The 19,493-nt window shown below is 40.7% G+C and overlaps 2 protein-coding genes across 2 annotated transcripts; one reads left to right on the top strand and one right to left on the bottom strand.

Annotated features, from left to right (window-relative positions):
- Window positions 1-2,441: 2,441 nt before the first annotated feature.
- On the bottom strand, window positions 2,442-12,637 carry exoc5 (exocyst complex component 5). The gene is made up of 18 exons (XM_033987914.2): window positions 12,446-12,637; window positions 12,069-12,163; window positions 11,091-11,238; window positions 10,807-11,001; window positions 9,417-9,481; window positions 9,210-9,238; window positions 9,023-9,132; window positions 8,895-8,939; window positions 8,683-8,823; window positions 8,178-8,260; window positions 7,499-7,708; window positions 7,269-7,416; window positions 5,766-5,874; window positions 5,558-5,678; window positions 4,943-5,029; window positions 4,757-4,865; window positions 3,819-4,034; window positions 2,442-2,975 (listed from the first exon to the last, which is right to left on the bottom strand). Exons 1-18 carry the CDS (start codon window positions 12,470-12,472, stop codon window positions 2,787-2,789), a joined length of 2,127 nt encoding a protein of 708 aa, XP_033843805.1. The 5' UTR covers window positions 12,473-12,637; the 3' UTR covers window positions 2,442-2,786.
- Window positions 12,638-12,671: 34 nt separating this feature from the next.
- ap5m1 (adaptor related protein complex 5 subunit mu 1) lies at window positions 12,672-19,268 on the top strand. The gene is made up of 8 exons (XM_033987915.2): window positions 12,672-12,888; window positions 13,224-13,884; window positions 14,784-15,008; window positions 15,695-15,834; window positions 15,933-16,018; window positions 16,332-16,444; window positions 16,899-16,995; window positions 17,062-19,268. The coding sequence occupies exons 1-8, from the start codon at window positions 12,821-12,823 to the stop codon at window positions 17,142-17,144; spliced, it is 1,473 nt and encodes a 490-aa protein (XP_033843806.1). The 5' UTR covers window positions 12,672-12,820; the 3' UTR covers window positions 17,145-19,268.
- Window positions 19,269-19,493: the final 225 nt, after the last annotated feature.

Genomic DNA, 19,493 nt, shown 5'->3' with positions numbered 1-19,493 from the left:
GGAGCACAGCTGAGCTCCTGGCAATGTGCCCAAGAACAAGCAGAATCTATATGCACTTCTATTATAGTAATATTGGAAAAAAAATACTATCACAGTAGTTGTTTTGGAGCTGACTGTTGAGTAGTTATTTTGAAAAAAATAAGAGCTTGTTAAAAATGAATTGTATTAAATGTATTTCTGGACTTTCGTGACTAATTTTATAATCCAGATTTCTGATGGATTGCCTGAACATTGCCATCAGGATAAAACAAATTGTGTAAAAATTAAGGCTGGGCAATAATGACAATTTTCTACTAAACTTGATACTTCTACTTGAGTAGTGTTGCAAAGTACATTTTTTGCAATCCTACTTTCAGGACATGGGGTAAAGATATTTTTGACCTAAATGAGAAAGTGGGTCACCCTGTAACCAGAAGGTGCTAGGTTTAAGTTACAATTCAGAATCTAGTAAACGTGATAGTGATGGTGCAAGTAGAAATAGACGTTATGGAGGTATGTCATAAAATATTAAAATCTAAATCAGACTTTTTCATTCTATGCATTTGAACTAATAAATATAGGAAATTACACTTCATTACTTTTACTACTATGTATGTTTTAAGCAATAGTAGTTGTACACTGCATTTAATACTTCCCCCTCTGCTACATCCGTTTACACAATCCCATGCTACTATCTGTGTGCAGTGTGTGTACTCTCAATTACCTGGCTCACTTCAAACCTGCTTCTCCACTTTGTTAATACGGCCCCAGCGCGAGCCCACCTGAGTCATCCCTCTAATGGTGAGGAAATCGACTGCACAACTGGATAGAAGCCGGCTGCACGCTAAAGAGCAAATCATTATGCATCATTAGGTGAAGACTTAGTTTAAACGTGTTTAGCAGGAATTAAGCAAAGCTGTTGTTGACATGGATTGACTGCTGTAATGCTTTATTGTCAGCGCTCCAGGAGGCAGAGGCAGGGCCAGTGCTGGAGTACCACTGCACTCAAAGCAAAGCATTATGGGATGTTGGAGGACCAACCGGGCATGAAGCTGGAGTGGACAAACAGGGCTAGTCATGTGGTAGGTGGCAAAGACCCATCTTAAAGCTAAGAGTAGGTCAGTGCGCAATGAATTTAGATGATACACAGCAAAGAGATACACAGTTTAGAATATAATGCTGTTTCGTTTCAATCCAAATCTGTGCTGTGAATAACTGTGTTTTATTGTGATGGAGGACGTTTTGTCCAACTTAAATAAGAAAACAACGAAGAGCGTTACTATATAGTAAACTTTATAACATTAGGTGAAAGTGTAGTTCATTTGTCCTGGTGTCTGTCTCTTGCCAAACGTGTATGTGCAAGTGTAGCTCACAGGGACGCAGAGGAGAGGCCAGTCTTATCCAGCGCTCCAGTGTTGACAGCATCACTAATCCCCTCCACCTGCTCAAACAGACACCCCAAAAAGCAGAGCCCCCTCCCTCCCCCTTGCTGCTGTGTGCGTGTGCTGGGATCCCCAGGGCCTGGCGGTGCTGCTGTCACCGTCTCCACACCGGTTATCAAGCTTGGCCCGGCTCCTCTCCCCCCTCCCCTCCACCAAGCGCACACATTAATCGCTGCAAAAACAAATAGTTTTCAAATGTTTGGAATGGGCCCACTGTTTGCATCAGGGCCTAACAAAATAATTTTTACAAGCTATCCAGATGTGATTAGGGCTGAGAGAATTGAATTTATGTGGCATTGATAATATTAATATTAGCCTAATTAATGATGTTGTTTGAACTTGCCCTGCTCTGTGTACCTTCTACACAACACTAACCAGCTGGAGCTGCAGCTGAGCTCAGGCGTCTCTATCTGTGCGCTCGTCCCAGTCCATGACTACAGCACACAATTCATCAACTGGCACATATCTAATCCCCTCTGGCTCTGCACACTTCCTCAAGTCAAAGAAAGAACTTTACTCTAGTGGCAAGAATTCCCATGAATACTTGATGACTTTCATAGAAAGGCAGACTGTTTCATCTCCCTTTCAAAGTGACATTCTCAGTCAGTAACTTTCAATTCAGTACTCAGTCTCAGAGCAGAGGCGTGCTGATTGCACCAGCACATCTTTAAATGAGCTGCTAATTGAGGTAAACAGCAGTTCTGTAAGAGGCAGGGTCTTTGACTATGTGAGTGTCAGGTTATCAGAGCGAACACATAACACATAACTGTGTTTCTTTAATCAGTGAGGTCACATCACAGAGGGATCTGACCCAGAAACTGCCTCAGAGCAGTGCTGTATGCAGCCTGTGAACTCACACCAAAGAGGACCAGGACCACCCCAACAGCTTCATCATACTCACTGTGGTGACCTTTGCACCTGTAGGTCACAGGTCAGGGGTCAGAGGTGGTCATGTGACACAGAGCCCTATCTCGTGCTCCTCCTCTTACACTTGATTGCACTGAGGTTCTGGCAGCTCTCTTTGACTGTAGCTTTAGCTTTATTCCTGCGCAGCCACAGCGTTACATATATTTGGCACAATCAAAGTCATTTATATATGCACAGATTTCAGTGTTATCCATTTGACATATACTTTTTGAAATTCAACCATAAGTACTTGATGAATTAGTATTTAAAAACAAATGAGAGTCTAAAGACAATAGTCCAAATGAATGAAAGTTAAATGCACAGATCCCTCATTGTTGGTTTCCCAGGACAGTTTAGTGTGGGGCTTCTCTGAGGCAGGGACCGGCCTCTTCAAGGTGCATGTGTCAGGTCAAAGCGGAGGCCCTTAGTGGACGGAGTGGGGGGGGGGCTGGGAGGACACTAGCTAAAGTGCCTCCCCAGCCTGGCCTGCCTGTAGTCCACTCTCAGCTGGACAAAGGCATGGAGCAGGTTGCGGTCCAGGTTGGTGAGCTGCTCTCCAGAGCACACCTGCTTCAAGTTGTCAGGGGCAACCACCAGGAGGTTACACAGGGCATGGAGAGTGTCAAAGAGCTGCAACACCAGAGGGACCTGCAAGAAACACAAGCAAAAATATTATGGATGGATTTACAGCTAAATTACAAGAATGCTAACATGGCATTTAGCTATAGATTTTTATTCTGTTTTTTATTCACTTAAATCTACACAAACATTTGTAATATTACTCAAATGTACACAGGAAGAAAGTTGAATTTAAAGTGTTCGTCACTGGCTCCAGGGTTGTGAAAAAACATTTATAGATTGATGTTAATCAATACAAAAGTGTTATTGCAGACAAATGGGCAAAGCAGGACATTTCCTTAATGTTATTATTTGAAAAGGCTTTTGTTTTGTGTTTAAAATTGCATTCTATTGTATTAAAAATGTGTGTTTTAATAATCATTTTGTTATCGATATAGATATCATGTAGAGCTTTTTTAGCCTCAAGACAACCAAAAAACACCAGAAAATGGACCATACATTGGTCACATTTTATGACAATTTTATAATATCCTATATGGTCATATTACTCTACTACAGGGAATCAGTTAAGTACAGAGACAAGCAAAAAGCTAAACATTCAAAAAAGGGACTACTGATGACAGCAGAAAATACGAGACACAGGATTGAGTCCATGAGATTGACTTTGACATAAATTATAATAAATAAATGGTGCTGTTCACCTCATTTTAGCCTCACAATTTTGGATATATTTGATTTTTATATTTTTGCTGTCATTGTTGCACTGATTATTCAAACTGCACTTAACTGAGCTAAATGTAAAAACATTGGTACCATGATCTTTGTTGCACACCTGGAAAAGAAATCTCACAATCTTAAAAGCAATTTCATCTTGCAAAACCAGAACCTCACCCTCCCCTCTCTGTCACTCACCCGGAAGTCCTTGGCGCAGCGTCGGTATTCGGCCACGTCGCAGATGGCCAGCATGCCCCCCATGGAGCTGTAGCTGTACTGCTGCAGGTGCTCGTGGATGAGGCGGTGGAAGCGGATCCCCAGCTCCGTCAGCACCGTGTCCACGTTCTTCCCGTCCATGGACTTCCTCACATGCTCCACCTGACGCCTCACGTATGCACACACTTTGGAGCAGGCCTGCAGTGAGGAGAGGCTTTTAAAGGTGCACTATTTAACTTTTCGGGTGGAGGGTCCATTATCTGCTTGTTTTCATTAAAATGCATGTGATATGTTTTTATGATTTTCAAATTTTTACTTAATTTGGTGGGCTAATACCTGATCTTGATAGTTTTACACCAATCACGAAGCAATTTGACAGGAGAAGTTGAAAAATATGTTAGTAGAGAATTCTAAAACATATTGATGGCATAGCCCTAGGAACAATTCTATCCAAATGTTTGGCAACATTTACATGTAAGAACATTTTTTTTCCAAATATTTTAATTCAAATAATAATTTCTGTGTACATTAGCTGAGTTTTGGTCTAGTGTACAATAGTGCACAATGTAGTTACTAGGTAACAGTAACAATTCCCTTCCCGTGATGTCATAATTTCCAATCAGGACGTAAAACTGGGAATTTAAAAATGTTTTTATCAAAAAATAAATATAAAAATATAAATATAATGATCTTATCTGTGTTTTAGTAAAATTAGTAGTCAAACCTCTCATAGGCCTTTTAAGATTAATATCTTAAAAGCTATAATTAGCTTTGCCTCAAATGTTGCATAGTATTAAACTTTTCTCCATGGAAACCAGCATGCCACAAGGCCAAGGTCATATTTGTTGAGAGGAAACTACACTTACTGTAAGAATGGACTTTAAATAAAGATTTTTTGGAACAATAAAAACGAGTCTTACTGTGGTGTATTGGATCATGACATTGTTCTCGTCTTCAGGTCTAAAATCAGTCTTCTTCTGTTCCGTTGCCAGAATGTGCTTCATCTGTCCCACCATGCAGTTTAGTGTTCTATTAAGAGCAGGGAATGCGTTTAGGCAGTTTTTTCCTACTTTCAAAATGAATAAAATAGGCAACTAATTTGGTACCTGTCAATTCCAGTGTCCAGTTTGACTTCCATTTGTTCGATCACCTCTTTCTTCTTGTGCAGGCACTCAGCCAACTTTGGTGAAGAGCTGAGAAGACACATTTTAAGATGACATTTAAAGGTCCCATATTACACAAAATTGCCTCTTGTGAGTTTTAAGCCATATCAAAACATGTCTGGAGTTGTGTTTTGTTTCATTCACACATTTGAGTAAACATGTATTATTAGGCTGCCTATGCCTCAAAAGCCCAAAATGCCCTGTTCCACCTTGTGACGACATGAACTGGTAGTTTTCAAGTTAACAACTACCTTTACCTTTACTTCAGTAAAGGTTGGAAATTTCACGACTGAATGTATTAAAAAAACAAAAAAAACAAATAAAAAACACCACAGTGGAGCACTTCCCGTATTACCACATGGCATCACAAGGTGGAAGTGTTTTCTGTTTTGAGAAGAAATCAAGCTAAATTTTCAGGATTTGTGTGTGAACCATGTGTGAATGAAACAAAACATAACTCCAGATCTGTTTGTGATGAAGAAACAACATTGTAACAGATCAGAAAACGTATTATGGACCCTTTAATAAGAATAATGTGGAAAATCTTTGGGTACTGACCTTATTAGTGGCATTAGCTGGTCATTGAACTGCTTATCAAACAAATGAAAGATGGAGTTTGCTTGTTGAACCACATCCAGGAAGTACAAGTTTGCATTTTTGGCATCAGGTGAAGGGATGGCTGCATAAAAAAATACTCATTATTAATACACAAATGTATATATTATCAGCATATTAATTACAACGCTTTAATGAAATGATCATCTACCAGCCAGGCCAATCTCCAGGGCATAATCTATGTGATCCACACACAGATGCTCCACTAACAACAGAAAGATTGAAAAGGCGTTTCGAGGCAAGTCGGCAGGATCTGAAAGCTACATAAAACAGAGAAGCATTTAAATGTAATATCACAAAGGCAAGTCAGCTAACACTATAAAAACTACACATTAATTAGCCTTAATAAAGCTTGAAGAAAGACTTCATTATTTAAAAAAAAGAGCTTGTTATAAATTATTCAGGTTTAGTAACTAAGGCTCTAGCCGACTAAAGAAAAGACATGGCTGGCAAAAGCTTCCAAAGCTATTACTTATCGCTATGTATCTGACCCAAACTGCACTCACAAGACACAACTGCATGAGAGTTCATGCAAAAACATCTATTTATGTAGAAAAAAGTACTGGGAAATATGTGTATAAAGACTTTATAAAACTTATGAATCTTGAGTTTATCGACCAATTCAATGACTTAAGACCAACAGCCCTATTAGTAACTAATTAATACCCCAACTCCCAACACCTTACTCATATTTAACTCAAAATGATTAGATTAGGTTTTGTATTTAGCTTTTTAAATATTTCTTTAAGTACTTTTACATTTGTATTTAACTTAATGTGCATAGTTTGAAAACATCTACATTTTGATACTTTCACTTTCAGTGAGAATGCTTGGATTAGGCACTGTTTCCCTGACAGCACTGTGTATACAGTGATGAGTGAACCATTTAAAAAAAAACCCAAAAAAAAACCCAAAACAAAACAAATTAATAGCCTGGGAATTTCAAGACGACACTAACCGATTGCTTTGTAGTGTAAAGAAATGTATAAATTTGTAAAGTAATTTATGTACTGAAATGATTAGGTGTGCTAAAGACTAAAGACTGTGGTGAATAAAGTACTTGTTTCTTAAGTAAAAGTACAGATACAGAAGTAAAAAGTTACCTCTGTATGTATGTATGTATGTATGTATGTATGTATGTATGTATGTATGTATGTATGTATGTATGTACGTATGTATATAAATATAATATATATTATATAGTATAAAATAGTATAAAATTTTGTCATTTTCGTGATTTCTTATGAATTTTGTGTATTTATTTTTGTTTCCTCAAAGTCGAAGCTGTCAGGGTGTTACCACAAACATGGTCAAATTAACCCCTCGAATCATATGAAAAGTACTGGTACCGTTTACTTTTCAGTCACATACCTGTTCTCAAATGTAGTGAAGTAAAAATAAAAAGTTTAAAAGTAAAATGTACTTAGGTAAAGTACAGATACCTAAAAACACATTACAGTGTACCTTGTACCTTCCACCATTGCCTAGGAAGTATCAGTCTTTGCAGCATAAAGTAAGTTATAAATTATAATTTGTCTTTTTAGAAGAACAACCTCACTAAACCATATAACAAGTAGAATGAATGAATTTTTCTTTACCAATTTATGACAAACCATCCCCTTTAAATCCATATCTGATATAACTGGCTCCTCACCCTGTGGCACCTCTCAAAAGCATGTCGAGTTTCCTGCAGGAGGTTGACCACCAGCTCTGGGGACAGAAAGGTCTCTCCATGGGTGTCGATGCTGGGGCCTAGGGGCAGATTGGTGCGCTGTCTGATCCTCTCCTTTAACTCCTGGATACTGTGGTGGTACATGGGAGAGAGCTGTGTAAACCTCTAAACTACATAAGACCCCCAACAATCCGTACAAGTACAAACCCCACCTTCCTGAGCCGATGGCCCTCTTCTGGTGGTTCTTGGAGTCGTAGTAGCGCTGCAGGATCATGGCCCCCCGAGAGCGGAGGTACTCCCTCTCCATGTCCATGTAGCTCTCCAAGTATGTGGAGAAGATGCTCTTGATTAGTTTGGACAAGAATGTGTGCTTGTCCGAGCCAAGGTTGAACTCTGAGAGTTTGGTGGCAAGAGATGTGGTTCTGTGGAAATAAATGTGTAGTGTTATGAGGGTTCTTGTTTGTTTACAAGTGATTTTAAGATTGCTATGTTTTTAATGGTTTGAATTGGGCTGAGAGCCTTTTCTTTATCTTTATTTATACAGGGGAACCCAATGAGAGCACCCAGACTCTCTTTTTCATGGGTTCCCTGTTTAAAATACAATACACACAAAAACAAACAAAACAAATACGTATACAAGTCCATATAAAACATTAAAAACGTGTGTATAAAAGTTTGTTGCCAGGTTATAGTTTTATTATTTACTTGTTTTTATTAGTTTTATTTATTTTTATTATTTTGTTTTATTTATTGGGTAAACTAGTTGGTGTATTTAATTATGTGCAGCACTTTGGAAACCATGGTTGACTGTAAAATATGCAAAAGAAATAAAGTGGATTGGATTAGGATTACAAAGGCCATAAACAAAAAAAAAGTGAACCCATGTAGTACCGTGTGTAAAGGTCATAGAGGTTCTTGAGGTACTGTTCCGCATCTGAGTGACGTGTGCTGTCCAGTTTTTCCTTGACATGAGCCTAAGGAACAAACATTTAATATGACTGGTAAAAGGTAAAGATTAAAGCTGCTAAATAAGAACACTTAAATAAGGACTACTGGCAGGGCCACCTTTTTCATCCAATCATGCTCATTATTCACTAAGAATCATGGGAAACCAACCATCTGACACTATCCCAGACACTTGATTCCCGGTCACAGTGCATTATCAGTAGTGACAAAGAAGCTTAAAGAAGATGCAGGTTGGAGAACTATATGCAAATAACCACATAGGACTATCCTAGACCGTGTCATGGTGCAATATCCAAATGCCCGAAATCCTAAAAGTTAAAAACTAAACCATGTTGACTCATGGGTGAAAATCAGGTACAGGCCCTTTAAAATAAAACAGACACAAAAAAACATTTACAAAAGACTGTTGGTTAGGCATATGAATATTAACCTGCAGTTTGTTTTCAAAGATGTTCTGGATGAGTTTGGCCATCACTGTCTCCGGGCTGCTGAACACCTCCCCCACCTGCTTGTTGACCTTTTGACAGAGCGCTGCGGTGTCCTCAAACACATCATTTCTCAGGTAGGCTCCCTGTACAGTTAAACCATGGTGAGTCGTGGTGAGTCATGTGATAAGCTTCTAAATGTCTTGAATATACTCACTTCCTGACATTGCTTGATGTAGACATCCACACAATGTGCATAGCCCTGAAGGACAAGTGAGTTTAAACATATTTCAGCAGTAATATTTGGCAGGCTAACAAATGAAAGTAGTAATAGTAGTAGTTTACCTTGAAATGTAATAAAACTGCTGCTACTTCCCTCATTCGTCCAATCTCACCCCTGCGTTGGGCTGTTGTGAACTCCTGGATTAACTGCCTCTCCAAATCATGGTATTTACCTTTAAATATAAGCAAAAATCTCATACAGTTTGTTATCTTTTGTGGGCCATAAGTAAAGCAAAAGTAATAAACTTACTTGCAATTTTGGCCTTGACATCCGAAAATCTGACAAAAAAAGAAAATATTATTCAGGTGTCAAATACAGTTTAGAAATGAGGCATACTTAATGTTCTGTATTTGTGAAGAAGTACCATATACGTATGATACAGTAGAGGTAAATGTTAAATAGTGTAGCTATGTGCTTAAACTGACAAGGACAAACAGACAGTGAGTCTTGACTCACCTGTCAAACGGCAGCTCCTGCGCAATCAGGTGCAACTTCTGAATGATATCAGCCGCCTCCTTAATCTAGAGAGAGAGACATTGAGAGGGGGAGTGAGAGAAGAGGGAATGAGAGGAGAGGGAGGGATGGAGGGGAGGAAGGAGGGACAGAGGGAGGAGAGACAGAGGGAGGAGAGACAGAGAGAGACAGAGAGGGGGGAGGTCCAGTGCAGGTTGTGATGACACAGCGGCAGGCCTCTGCTCCTGCCCCTTGTGGTGTGCTGATGTTAGAGCAGCCCTCCTGGCTCCTGCCTGTGTGTTCTCCAGGAGCAGATAACAGGCCCTCACCTGGCCATCAGCAGCTACAGCAGCAGCAGCACATCCACCTCTTTATTGGCAGGATTTTTCTGAATGGGCTGTAATCCCACAGGAGTCTAAATCGCCTTCAATAATCTGTCCGGCCAGGGATATGTGTGTAAGGGGCCTGTAGACCCCCCCCCCACCCGTCGCCTCCTGACATACACGTTGTAGAAAAAGCCCGTCGTAGCAAAGGCCCATGCTCACAACTGCTCTGTTCGCGCAGATGCCTGCCTCAGCTAACATCATTACTGTGCTCCCGTGAGGAGGATCCAGCCTTTCTGCTCAGCGAAGGTTTTCTAAGTATCTGTCCCCCAGCTAAGATTAGCTAAATCCCATGTAAGTAATGTAGCCGTCTCCCTGCAGTCAGGGTTTAGCAGCACTTGTCTCCACGCTGGCGGCCCAGCCCTCCCTTTCAGAAGGATTAGCAAAGCCATACCCCTTCAGCTATTCACTTGCAGCTTTCCTCCTCTCCTCATCTGGAGGTATGCTCAGGAAGTGTGTGGACAGACATTTCAGAACGGTGTTCTGCAAAAACAGGCTCCATCTGGAGCTCTTGTCTGTGGGATTGACCCCACACTCCCAGCGCAGCATCCACTAATGATGTTTCTGCTGACAGGCCCTTCTCTACAACTGCAATGGCAAAATCTAACTTTCAGGCTCAGCATTTACTTATCTCACAATATTGGCTTTATGTAGACAAAACATTTCATTTGCCAGTCTAAATGAGTGTTATCCTTTACATGAATGTTGCAGTAATGCAACTCAAAGCTAAGGACCAACCACGTTTCCACTCCTCGACAGCCCACTAAATGTAATTAAGGTTGACAGAAGCATGTTGACATCCATGTTAGTCAATCAGCCAGCTATTGTCACACAGCAAATGACACTTTATTAATCCAAATTAGCCCAGGGATCCAACTAACGGGATAAACTCGACAAATTAATATGGGTGGTTTGCCTCCTAATCCTGTAGATTCTCACCTCCAGCGCTGTCTCAGCTGGGTACTTGTCAGAGCCTACACTGTGCATAAGAACACCTGCAGGGCTCTTACCTTGTCGGGGTTATGAAACACATCACTGCGGAGGTCTCCATCCAGGAACTCATTGAAGTAGGTCATGAGGCGCTGTGCCTCCACAGCCCTCTGCCGTGGTGTGTTCACCCCCTCCAGCTGGTCCCCAAGGTGACACACCTTAGTGGCCACGTAGCTGATGTGTTCATCCAGCTCCTGGAAGTGTTGAAAGGCCACCTGGATCCATAGTGCATCAGACATAAGGATCACATGAGGCTGGGGCATGTGATACTAAATAAAAACATACAACAGGACATGTTCCACACCTGGTTGCTCCTTTGCAGGTCCTGCACTTTGTGAGCAAACTCCTTGGCTTCTCGATGACAGTGATGTTCCAGTTTCTCCACTTTGCGTTGGATTTTCTCATCCAGCTGCTTCAGCTCCTCTATGTGGTTTTCAAATTCTTCTAACAGTCTAGAAAAACATCAGATCAAAAACAGATGAGGGGACCATCAGAGACATGTGTAGTCTGCTAGAGTCATTTAGATTGGGGGCTAAACCTGTCCTACTGACCTCGCACTTATAGTTAGTGATTACAGAAGCGCAGTTGCTTAATTCCTGGGCCCTAGACTTAAGAAGCTCTGAGCAGCAGCAGCTTCGTCAGCTGCATTTAAAGTGTCATCAGGACGCAGAGCAAATGTTCGCAGTCAGCAGCACATCTCAGAGCAGGAAGCATCCCAAAACCATGAGTGTCTAATCTCCTGGCTAATTCCCTCGCACTGGTGGAGCTTAAGACATCTCCCATACTTCACTAGACAGTCACTGTGCTGGTGATGCACAGAGCGGTGGCCTCCTCTGATATGTGGGTTCAGCTTGGGAAGCTTCAGAGGTGCTGTGGAGCCAACAGTTTTATGGAGGAAACAGATAAGACCGTACGCTGCAGAGTAGTTAAACTGGTATGGCATTTGCGCTCATGAGCAGTAACTCAAGCATAAACATCACAGCCACTACCACAAAGAGCTCAGCTTTGTATCTGTTATTAGAAAATTATGTAATATGACTGCAATATATGTTTATATATGTAAATATCTTTTGATTTAATAAAGAATGCCATTATGTATTGGGTCACAACAGTAACTAAAATGACAGAGATACCACAAAATATTGAATTCACCTGGACCTAACAAAAGGAAAGTGCTAAAACAGCTAAAGAAACATGTGTTGACACTAGGCGACTCAATCTTTCATTGTGTGTGCTCCATAATGACTGACCAGACCATGTGACACAGTCCTCTGTACTATACCTTTTGGGGTCAAAGGCCTCTGCCCCTCCTTTGGAGCCCCCTCCTGGAGTCCTCCAGGCCAGCCTTTCAATGTACTCATCTGCATCGAAGGGCTCCTGCAGGGACATGCTCAGGATGAGAGCAGCTCACTATTCAGCTCATTCATAGGTTTCTACACATCTATTATACTTCTGTAAGCCTTTGAGTATTATATTGTGCCATTGTGTAAAGTTAAATCAGCTGTTCCTATGAAGTCTTAATGAATGTTGGATTAAAAATGCCTGACAGATACATGCACTGTATCATAGCAGAGATCAAACTGAATAGAAATGGTTCCCCTGATCATCTTTAGCTGCTGAGCTAATAAACGGCTAGCACAGCTCCGGAACTGTTCTTACCTCGAACAGCTGAGCAGTGGTCGCCATCGTCCAGATAAGGCTGGCGCCGCGGTCAAATGTAATGTAGGATTAGGATCCCAAAGCAGACCAACACGCAGACCTCCACATTGATTTGGTGATATCTGCAGAGATGTCCTTTGTTGACAGCTAGCTGTTAGCGCTGCAGCCTCTTCCTGTATGAGGGTGGGACAGCTGCAGCCGAGTACGCATGCGCAGCATCAGCTGAGCGCGTTCACATGATAAAACAGGAAGTAGCATTCATCCACAGTGTTTTGCTGAAATATCCGATGCCCAGCGGAACAACGATTGATATTTTTTTGTATTTTGTCCGTAATTTGGAAAAGATGGTAACTGAGCGTTGATAAAGCTGGAGTTATGAGCATCCGGGCACTGTGGATCTTTTCCCTAGAAAAGGGAGACTATGTGTCTTTACGCTTCTCCAAGTAAGTCGATTTTAAGTTTACACGTCAAGCCATTTAAAAAGCGTTAACAGCGTTGTAGAGCTTCATTTGTTTTCAGGGTAAGAAGAAACAAAAGACAATTTCTTTTATTGTCCGAGCCCTGATGTTTTGATTTCAAACTGGCTTTTGTTTAGTGTTGTGTAATGTTGTGTAGTGAAATGTTGTTCCCCCCGCTAAAAATACCCCTTTAATAAGTAAATGCAGAATCCTGTGTAAAAAGTCCAAACTGAGAGTCCCCGCTTCCCCCTCCCCCGTTCGGCCATTGCCCTATGTCCCCTGTATGTCAGAAAGCTCACGTGTCCTGTGTTTCCTTACAGGAGGTTTTCCACTGTGGAGCACCGGGCCAAGCTGCTGGGGGGAACAGCGTACGTCCCTGTCCCAGATGAGGACGTGGTGCTGCAGCTCTTGTTGACTGAGCTGGGACTGTCAGACCCAGACAAGTCCTATGTGTTTCTGCGGGACGACTGCTCGCACTGCCCACGCTCCCTGGCCCTGGATCTGCGTGTGAGTGGCTGTGAGGAGGACACCCTCTGGCCTGTGCTGGCTGTTTCTCATGGATCACTTATACTGGCATGTTTGCCTTTAGTAGATGTCCCTATAAAACCACGCCCGCCCCTGTCCAGCCTGCTTTCTGTGTCCAAGGGCCTTACACTTTTGTCAGGTCTCCAAATGTTCCTCATCAGCTCTGGGGGTAAGCCTGACCCTGAAGGACTGGCCTCTCGTCTGGCTTTTCTGCCCTCTGTGCTGCTGCAGATCTGCCCCCTGGGAACACCCCTGGATGTCCCTGTTTTTGGAACACCTGCTGCCTCCACAGGGGTCATACCTGTGGGGAACCAAAAGCAGCCATCCTGGAAGACAGGACTGCACCGAGGCAGAGCAGTGGTGAACGTGACCCTGACTGAGGTGGTGCGCTCTATGCAGTACGGGAACCCCAACAGTCAAGACCTGTGGGATGTCTATGGCACTGTCACATGCAAAGTAAGTACAGGGTAATCAGATAGTTTTTAAAGCGATTATCACACCTCTTTGCACTATGTATTACCCCCAAAAAATCTTAGTTTCTGTCAAAATCAGACTTAGTTCTAAACTTGGACTATCAAGCAAGGTCTAAACTAAGATTAAAACGGGACTAAATTTACAATTGCACAATGTAACTTTTATGGTGTATGTGTGTGCATGTGTGGGCTTGTTTCCATGAAAATGATCTAGTTTTGTCTTATTTCATTGTGAATGTTTTATTGCCCAAAAATCCTTTTGTGAAAACATTTACTCTTAGTGTCAACAAGGTCATTGCTCCAGAGATTTCACTTGTAAATTGGCCTGGTGGAATCACCTGCTTGACTCCATGGCAATAGATACGTTTAGTGTCATACTATGGAACATTCCAGGCAAAGCAATGACAAGAGTAATCGCAATTGAATCAAAACGCAATTTTAATGGATGGAATTAGCAAAAGCAAAGACATGCCCTGAAATGCATGCGATTCTGGGATTAGTTTAGCAGTTCAGATTTCAGTCTTCTCTCAAATGTTAATTCTTCTGGGCAGGTTTAAAATATGCCCTAAAATATAAATGCATTAATCTAATTGTAATTGCAATGTTTTGGTATTTTGCCAAAATCCTACAGCCCTCAAAACCTCCATAGAGACAGGGTGGTGGACCTTTGTCCAAAAAAGGTTACATAGTGCACCTTTAGACTACACAAGAATTAACCAAACCCAGGTCTAAGCTAGAATTATTTCAGAACATACCTAAACAAAATTCCAGAGTGCATCCACTTACCACCACTATCACCTGTACCACAGTTTACAACAAATATAGATCTATACATTAAATAGATGAGTGAACAGCTTTTCTGATGGATGTTTTTCCCTACAGTGTGAAGTGGAGGGTGTTCTTCCTAATGTCACCGTGACCCTGACGCTGCCCCCTAATGGCTCTCCGCTGCAGGACATTTTGGTTCATCCCTGTGTCACGTCTCTAGATTCCAGTATCCTCACAGCCACCAGCGTGGACAGTGACAGCACTGCCTTTTCTGGGCCTTACAAGTTCCCCTTCTCCCCTCCTCTAGAACCCTTCAGACTATGCAGCTATACTTCCCAGGCAAGACATGTGTAAACTCAACCATGTACTAAATGTGATTGTCAAAAGTATGAAAGAGCAGTTACTGATCGATACCAAAACTAGTATTGAAACTAGATACTCATTTGAGCAGCTATCGATATTAAAACGGTCACATTTATAGGACAAAAATGAACCTTTCCTGAATAGCTGTAGCATGATCTAGAGCTGTATCAGAACAAGTGTAAGACACATAGACTAGTATACGCATGGACCACTATGGAACCTACTGGATGACTGAAGGATTACACAGATATAAGGCCACATGATAATATAAACAAAAGTACAATTATTTAATGTTGAAAATCACATTTTGTGGTCTATAGAATGTTTATTGTTGTTGTTATTATTATTATTATTATTATTATTATTATTATTATTATTGTGGTATTGGAATCAGTATTGCGTATTGAGTCTGTTCTTCAGTATCAAAATTGAGTTTGAAATTTTAGTATTGTGAAAACACTTGTCTAAAATGAAAGGCCCTGTACTCAGTTTTTTCCCATATATTTGAGCAAAATGTATCTTGTCCCAGTACAGCCATATTGCATAAGCAGCTCTCGAGGTCAATTGTCTGAAAATTAGTAAGCGAATGCTACTATGCTAGTTGTTGTTAGCTTTATTATTATTTTGTATTATTTATTCATTGATTTCCATGTTTCTGTCAGGTCCCGGTGCCACCAATCCTCGGTTCTTATCAATTGAAGAATGAGGACCAACTGTTGCACATATCAGCCACTTTAAAGCTTCATGAGAGTGTAAAGAACAGCTTTGAATACTGTGAAGCACACTTGCCCTTTTTTAACAGGTATTCTCTATTATAATAGAGACATCTCAGCTTGGAGGTAGAAAATAGTATATGTCACTAGGTATCTGTGGATTATTTTTGTACAATTGTTATTGCAGAGATCAGATGAGTGCTGTGGAAGTTAAAGTAAGCCATGGACAGCTGGACGTCTCTAAGGAAAAGAACCTGCTAGTCTGGATTATAGGTATAGTCTCTAAGCAATTAAAGCTGCACTCTGGAACTCTGGTGGAGGGTCTGCCATTTGCTGGATATGCCTACTTATCTATTCAAGTACATGTTTTATTGCTCAAAATCTCTTGAAAAATATGCATTCTTATTGTGAGTGGGCTTGCCTCTCCACAGATCTGACCTCTATCTTGGTCTAGTGGTGGCAATTGCTTGTTTCCATGCAGATAAATAAGAGTAATGCCAAACCTTTAACAAAAAAAGTTACATGGTGCACCTTTAATTAATACAAATCATACTTTCTGAAATGAAATTAACTCTGTTTATTTTAGGGCAAAAGTTTCCAAAGTCTCGGGAGGTTTCTCTGGAGGGCAAAATCAGCTTTGGTGGGCCGGTGCCAGGACCCACAGAGCCTTTGTGTAGTGGACTGACTGCTTATATTAAGGTGAATATGTTTGGTGTCATAGCAGGTCTGTCACAGTAACACATTTTGAAGCTCGATATATTGCTACAGGAAATTTAAATGACGAAAGAAAATTTTTATGACCACTTTATATCACTAGTATCATAACCCTGAAGCGAGATAAACGCATTTCTGAAGAACATAGTGCTTGTTCCAGAGGTTAAGACAATCTCTGTCACTTTTACAACAACTACTACTACTTACAACTGCTATTAGAACTTGTAGATAGATACAAGGCAGTGTCCACCAGTAATCTGACCAGAACTGAAGAAGAGGCTTGGATGAGCAGCAAAACATCTTCAGAACTTTTCCAGTTGAATTTTTCTTTTTCTATGGATTATACCTAGATGACTGAGGGATTACAGATACACCTGGTCAAAAACATAGAAAATGTTTCCAAAAACACACTTGAACAAATACACAATTTTCTCCACAGTTGTATTTCAAAGTGCCTGATCTGACGTTGTCGGGGTGCAGTGTGGACCAGCATTCAGTCCAGGTTTACTCCACTGCCAAACCCAGAATCTTCACCTGTGAGTATCAAGATTCTGTATCATATCCATCAGCAAACTTTACTCAAAGATTTGTTTATTTTTTAGCTCGAGAACTTCAATCAAACGAGTATTTCATCTGGAACTCCACAGGCAAGGCTCCCGTCTCCTCTGGACAAATGATACTGTAACTTTACCTAGCAACCAAGACTGTAAACAAAGGCCAAAGCGTACGTAATTTACACAAGAGTTATTATTTGATGAATAAAATATATATGGCACCTTTATTTTCTTAATTTAATATTTGAAAATTGTATATCATTTACAGAGGCATTCCTTTTATTTGTCAGTGTTAAGTAAAAGTGTTATTTGTTAACTTTTCTTCACAGACATTTGACTGAAGTAAAGCTATGATAAATATTTACTACAACTGCTATTCCACCAAACAAAGCAGCATACTTTTACTTCTATTTGAGTATTTTTTTATTGATGTTACAGTACTACAGTACTTTAGTGAAAGTTTTGGTCACGACCACTGTTCCCTCTAAGCTGCGCGCGTGCGCAATTGCGCACTGGTGACACGGTCTCCGCGCACAGAAAATCTGTGCTGCGCACAAATAAATCGAACCGGAGTTGAAAGTAAAATAAACACACAACAATTCATTCTGCGCTATTTTTCAATATGAGTCAATGAGTGTGACCGGTGACGAGCTGCTCCAGCCAATTATGTGATTCACAGACGTATTTGAGCAGCTTATCAACGTCATTGACAGGCGTCCTCATGGCCGCTACCAGAGTTTTAGCTGATATGACCGATGTGGAGTGAAGACTCGCTAATGATTCTAAGTGTTTAACCCCTTAACGTTCCGACGGCCCGCCCTCGGGCAAAGATCCGCGCGTAAAATTACGCGCGCGTAATTGCGTAATTTTACGTACTGTTTTGCAGCAGTTTTGCGTATTAAACATGACGAAACGGACAAAACAAAGGAAGTACGCGACCGAGGACACTGTGGATGTTTGTATAAGTTAAACTAGAGGCATCTCGGACCCGGAGCGGTTCGTGGAACCGAGTGAAGATCTCATGGTGGACTGAGGAGCAGAGGACCTTATGATTTGATGGACTGGATGCTGTTCCTGATCGGTAAGCGTGGTTTATTCTGCTATTAACTTAATTGTGGGTCAAATGTGTATTATTTATAATTATTAGCATTAGCTAATGCCAATCTGCACCACCACCAATCATTCACGCACACACCACTTGGGTGAAGTGTCTTGCCTAAAGACACAATGACAGAAGTTGGTCCGGGCGGGACTCGATCCTCCAACCTCAGAATGTCACAGAATGACTGTCACACTGTCACATATACAGTGTATTTTTTGTTTCCAGTGTGTGTTTGTTCACTGTTTGCAGTGTGTGGTTTGTAAATATATTTATTTTGACCCATACCACTTGTTTTGAATATATTTTATATACAAATATACATTTTATATTGTGTTTTGATATGATATGTAAATGTGCAGTAATAGAGCAGCTGGGTGTGCAGATACAGATTCCTCTCAGTGTGTATTGGTCATTGAATACTGGCACTAGTTTATGAGTTGTAAAAATCAAATGATCATGTCATATACTGAAAAAGAGTTAACGGACTGACTCCCAGACCACAGTAGGACAATCTCACTCAGTCACAGCAAAAGCTTCACACAACGGCTTATACTCATAATACAAGTCAGAGCTTTATAATAAAAATGTTAAGTGTGTTTTCAACATTGGAGTTTACAGTTGGCTTGGGTTGGATGGAAGCTCATGTTTTGCCATAGTTAAAATAAAATATTTATACTTCCAATAGTATTAACATACTACACATACAATGAAAATGACAAAAATCTTGCTCATGACCTAAGTGGCTAAAGCACTTAATTAAAAGTCTTATAACAGAAATGTAAATGTGGTAATTTGATTCTTTTAATAAACCATTTAACTTGGATGGATGCGATGCAGCATGACCACAGTGCGCACGTCTGATGTCGCTCACAGTGGGAGCACTCAGGGAGTTTGTGTGTTTGCTCAGACTCCTGAAAAATTAGAGGGAACATTGGTCACGACAAAAAGCTTTATGTTGTTGATATGAAATGCAACTTGAACATGGGTGTTTCCTGGACTGCACCTTCAAATATAATTAGTTTTTCTCATTTTTGTGTATTATTTAATGTTGTGTTTTTTTAATTACATTAACTTCAAATTATAAATCAAATGTTACAACTCTTTAAGTTACTCCTACTAGACTAGATGTTTTCCTTAAATAATTTTTTACTCTTACTTGTGTCTTTTCTTGTACCACTACTTTAAAGTCATACTACTAATGACATTATGAATTGAAACATTGAAATAGTTTCTTCTTGATGGAAACCAATTGCAGCTCCAGTTCTATTTACACTCCAGCTTCCCCCACCTCTCTTTTCTTCCTTTGTGGACGCAAGGGCCCCCCTCGCTCCAGCAGCCCCACTCTGGTCATTCTCCATCAGACACAGAATTAGTGGTT

This window comes from Periophthalmus magnuspinnatus, chromosome 22 (assembly GCF_009829125.3).
Source record: "Periophthalmus magnuspinnatus isolate fPerMag1 chromosome 22, fPerMag1.2.pri, whole genome shotgun sequence".
Lineage (NCBI taxonomy): Eukaryota > Metazoa > Chordata > Actinopteri > Gobiiformes > Gobiidae > Periophthalmus > Periophthalmus magnuspinnatus.
Note: the sequence above shows the minus strand (reverse complement) of the source record. Positions and strands in the feature narration are given on the sequence as shown.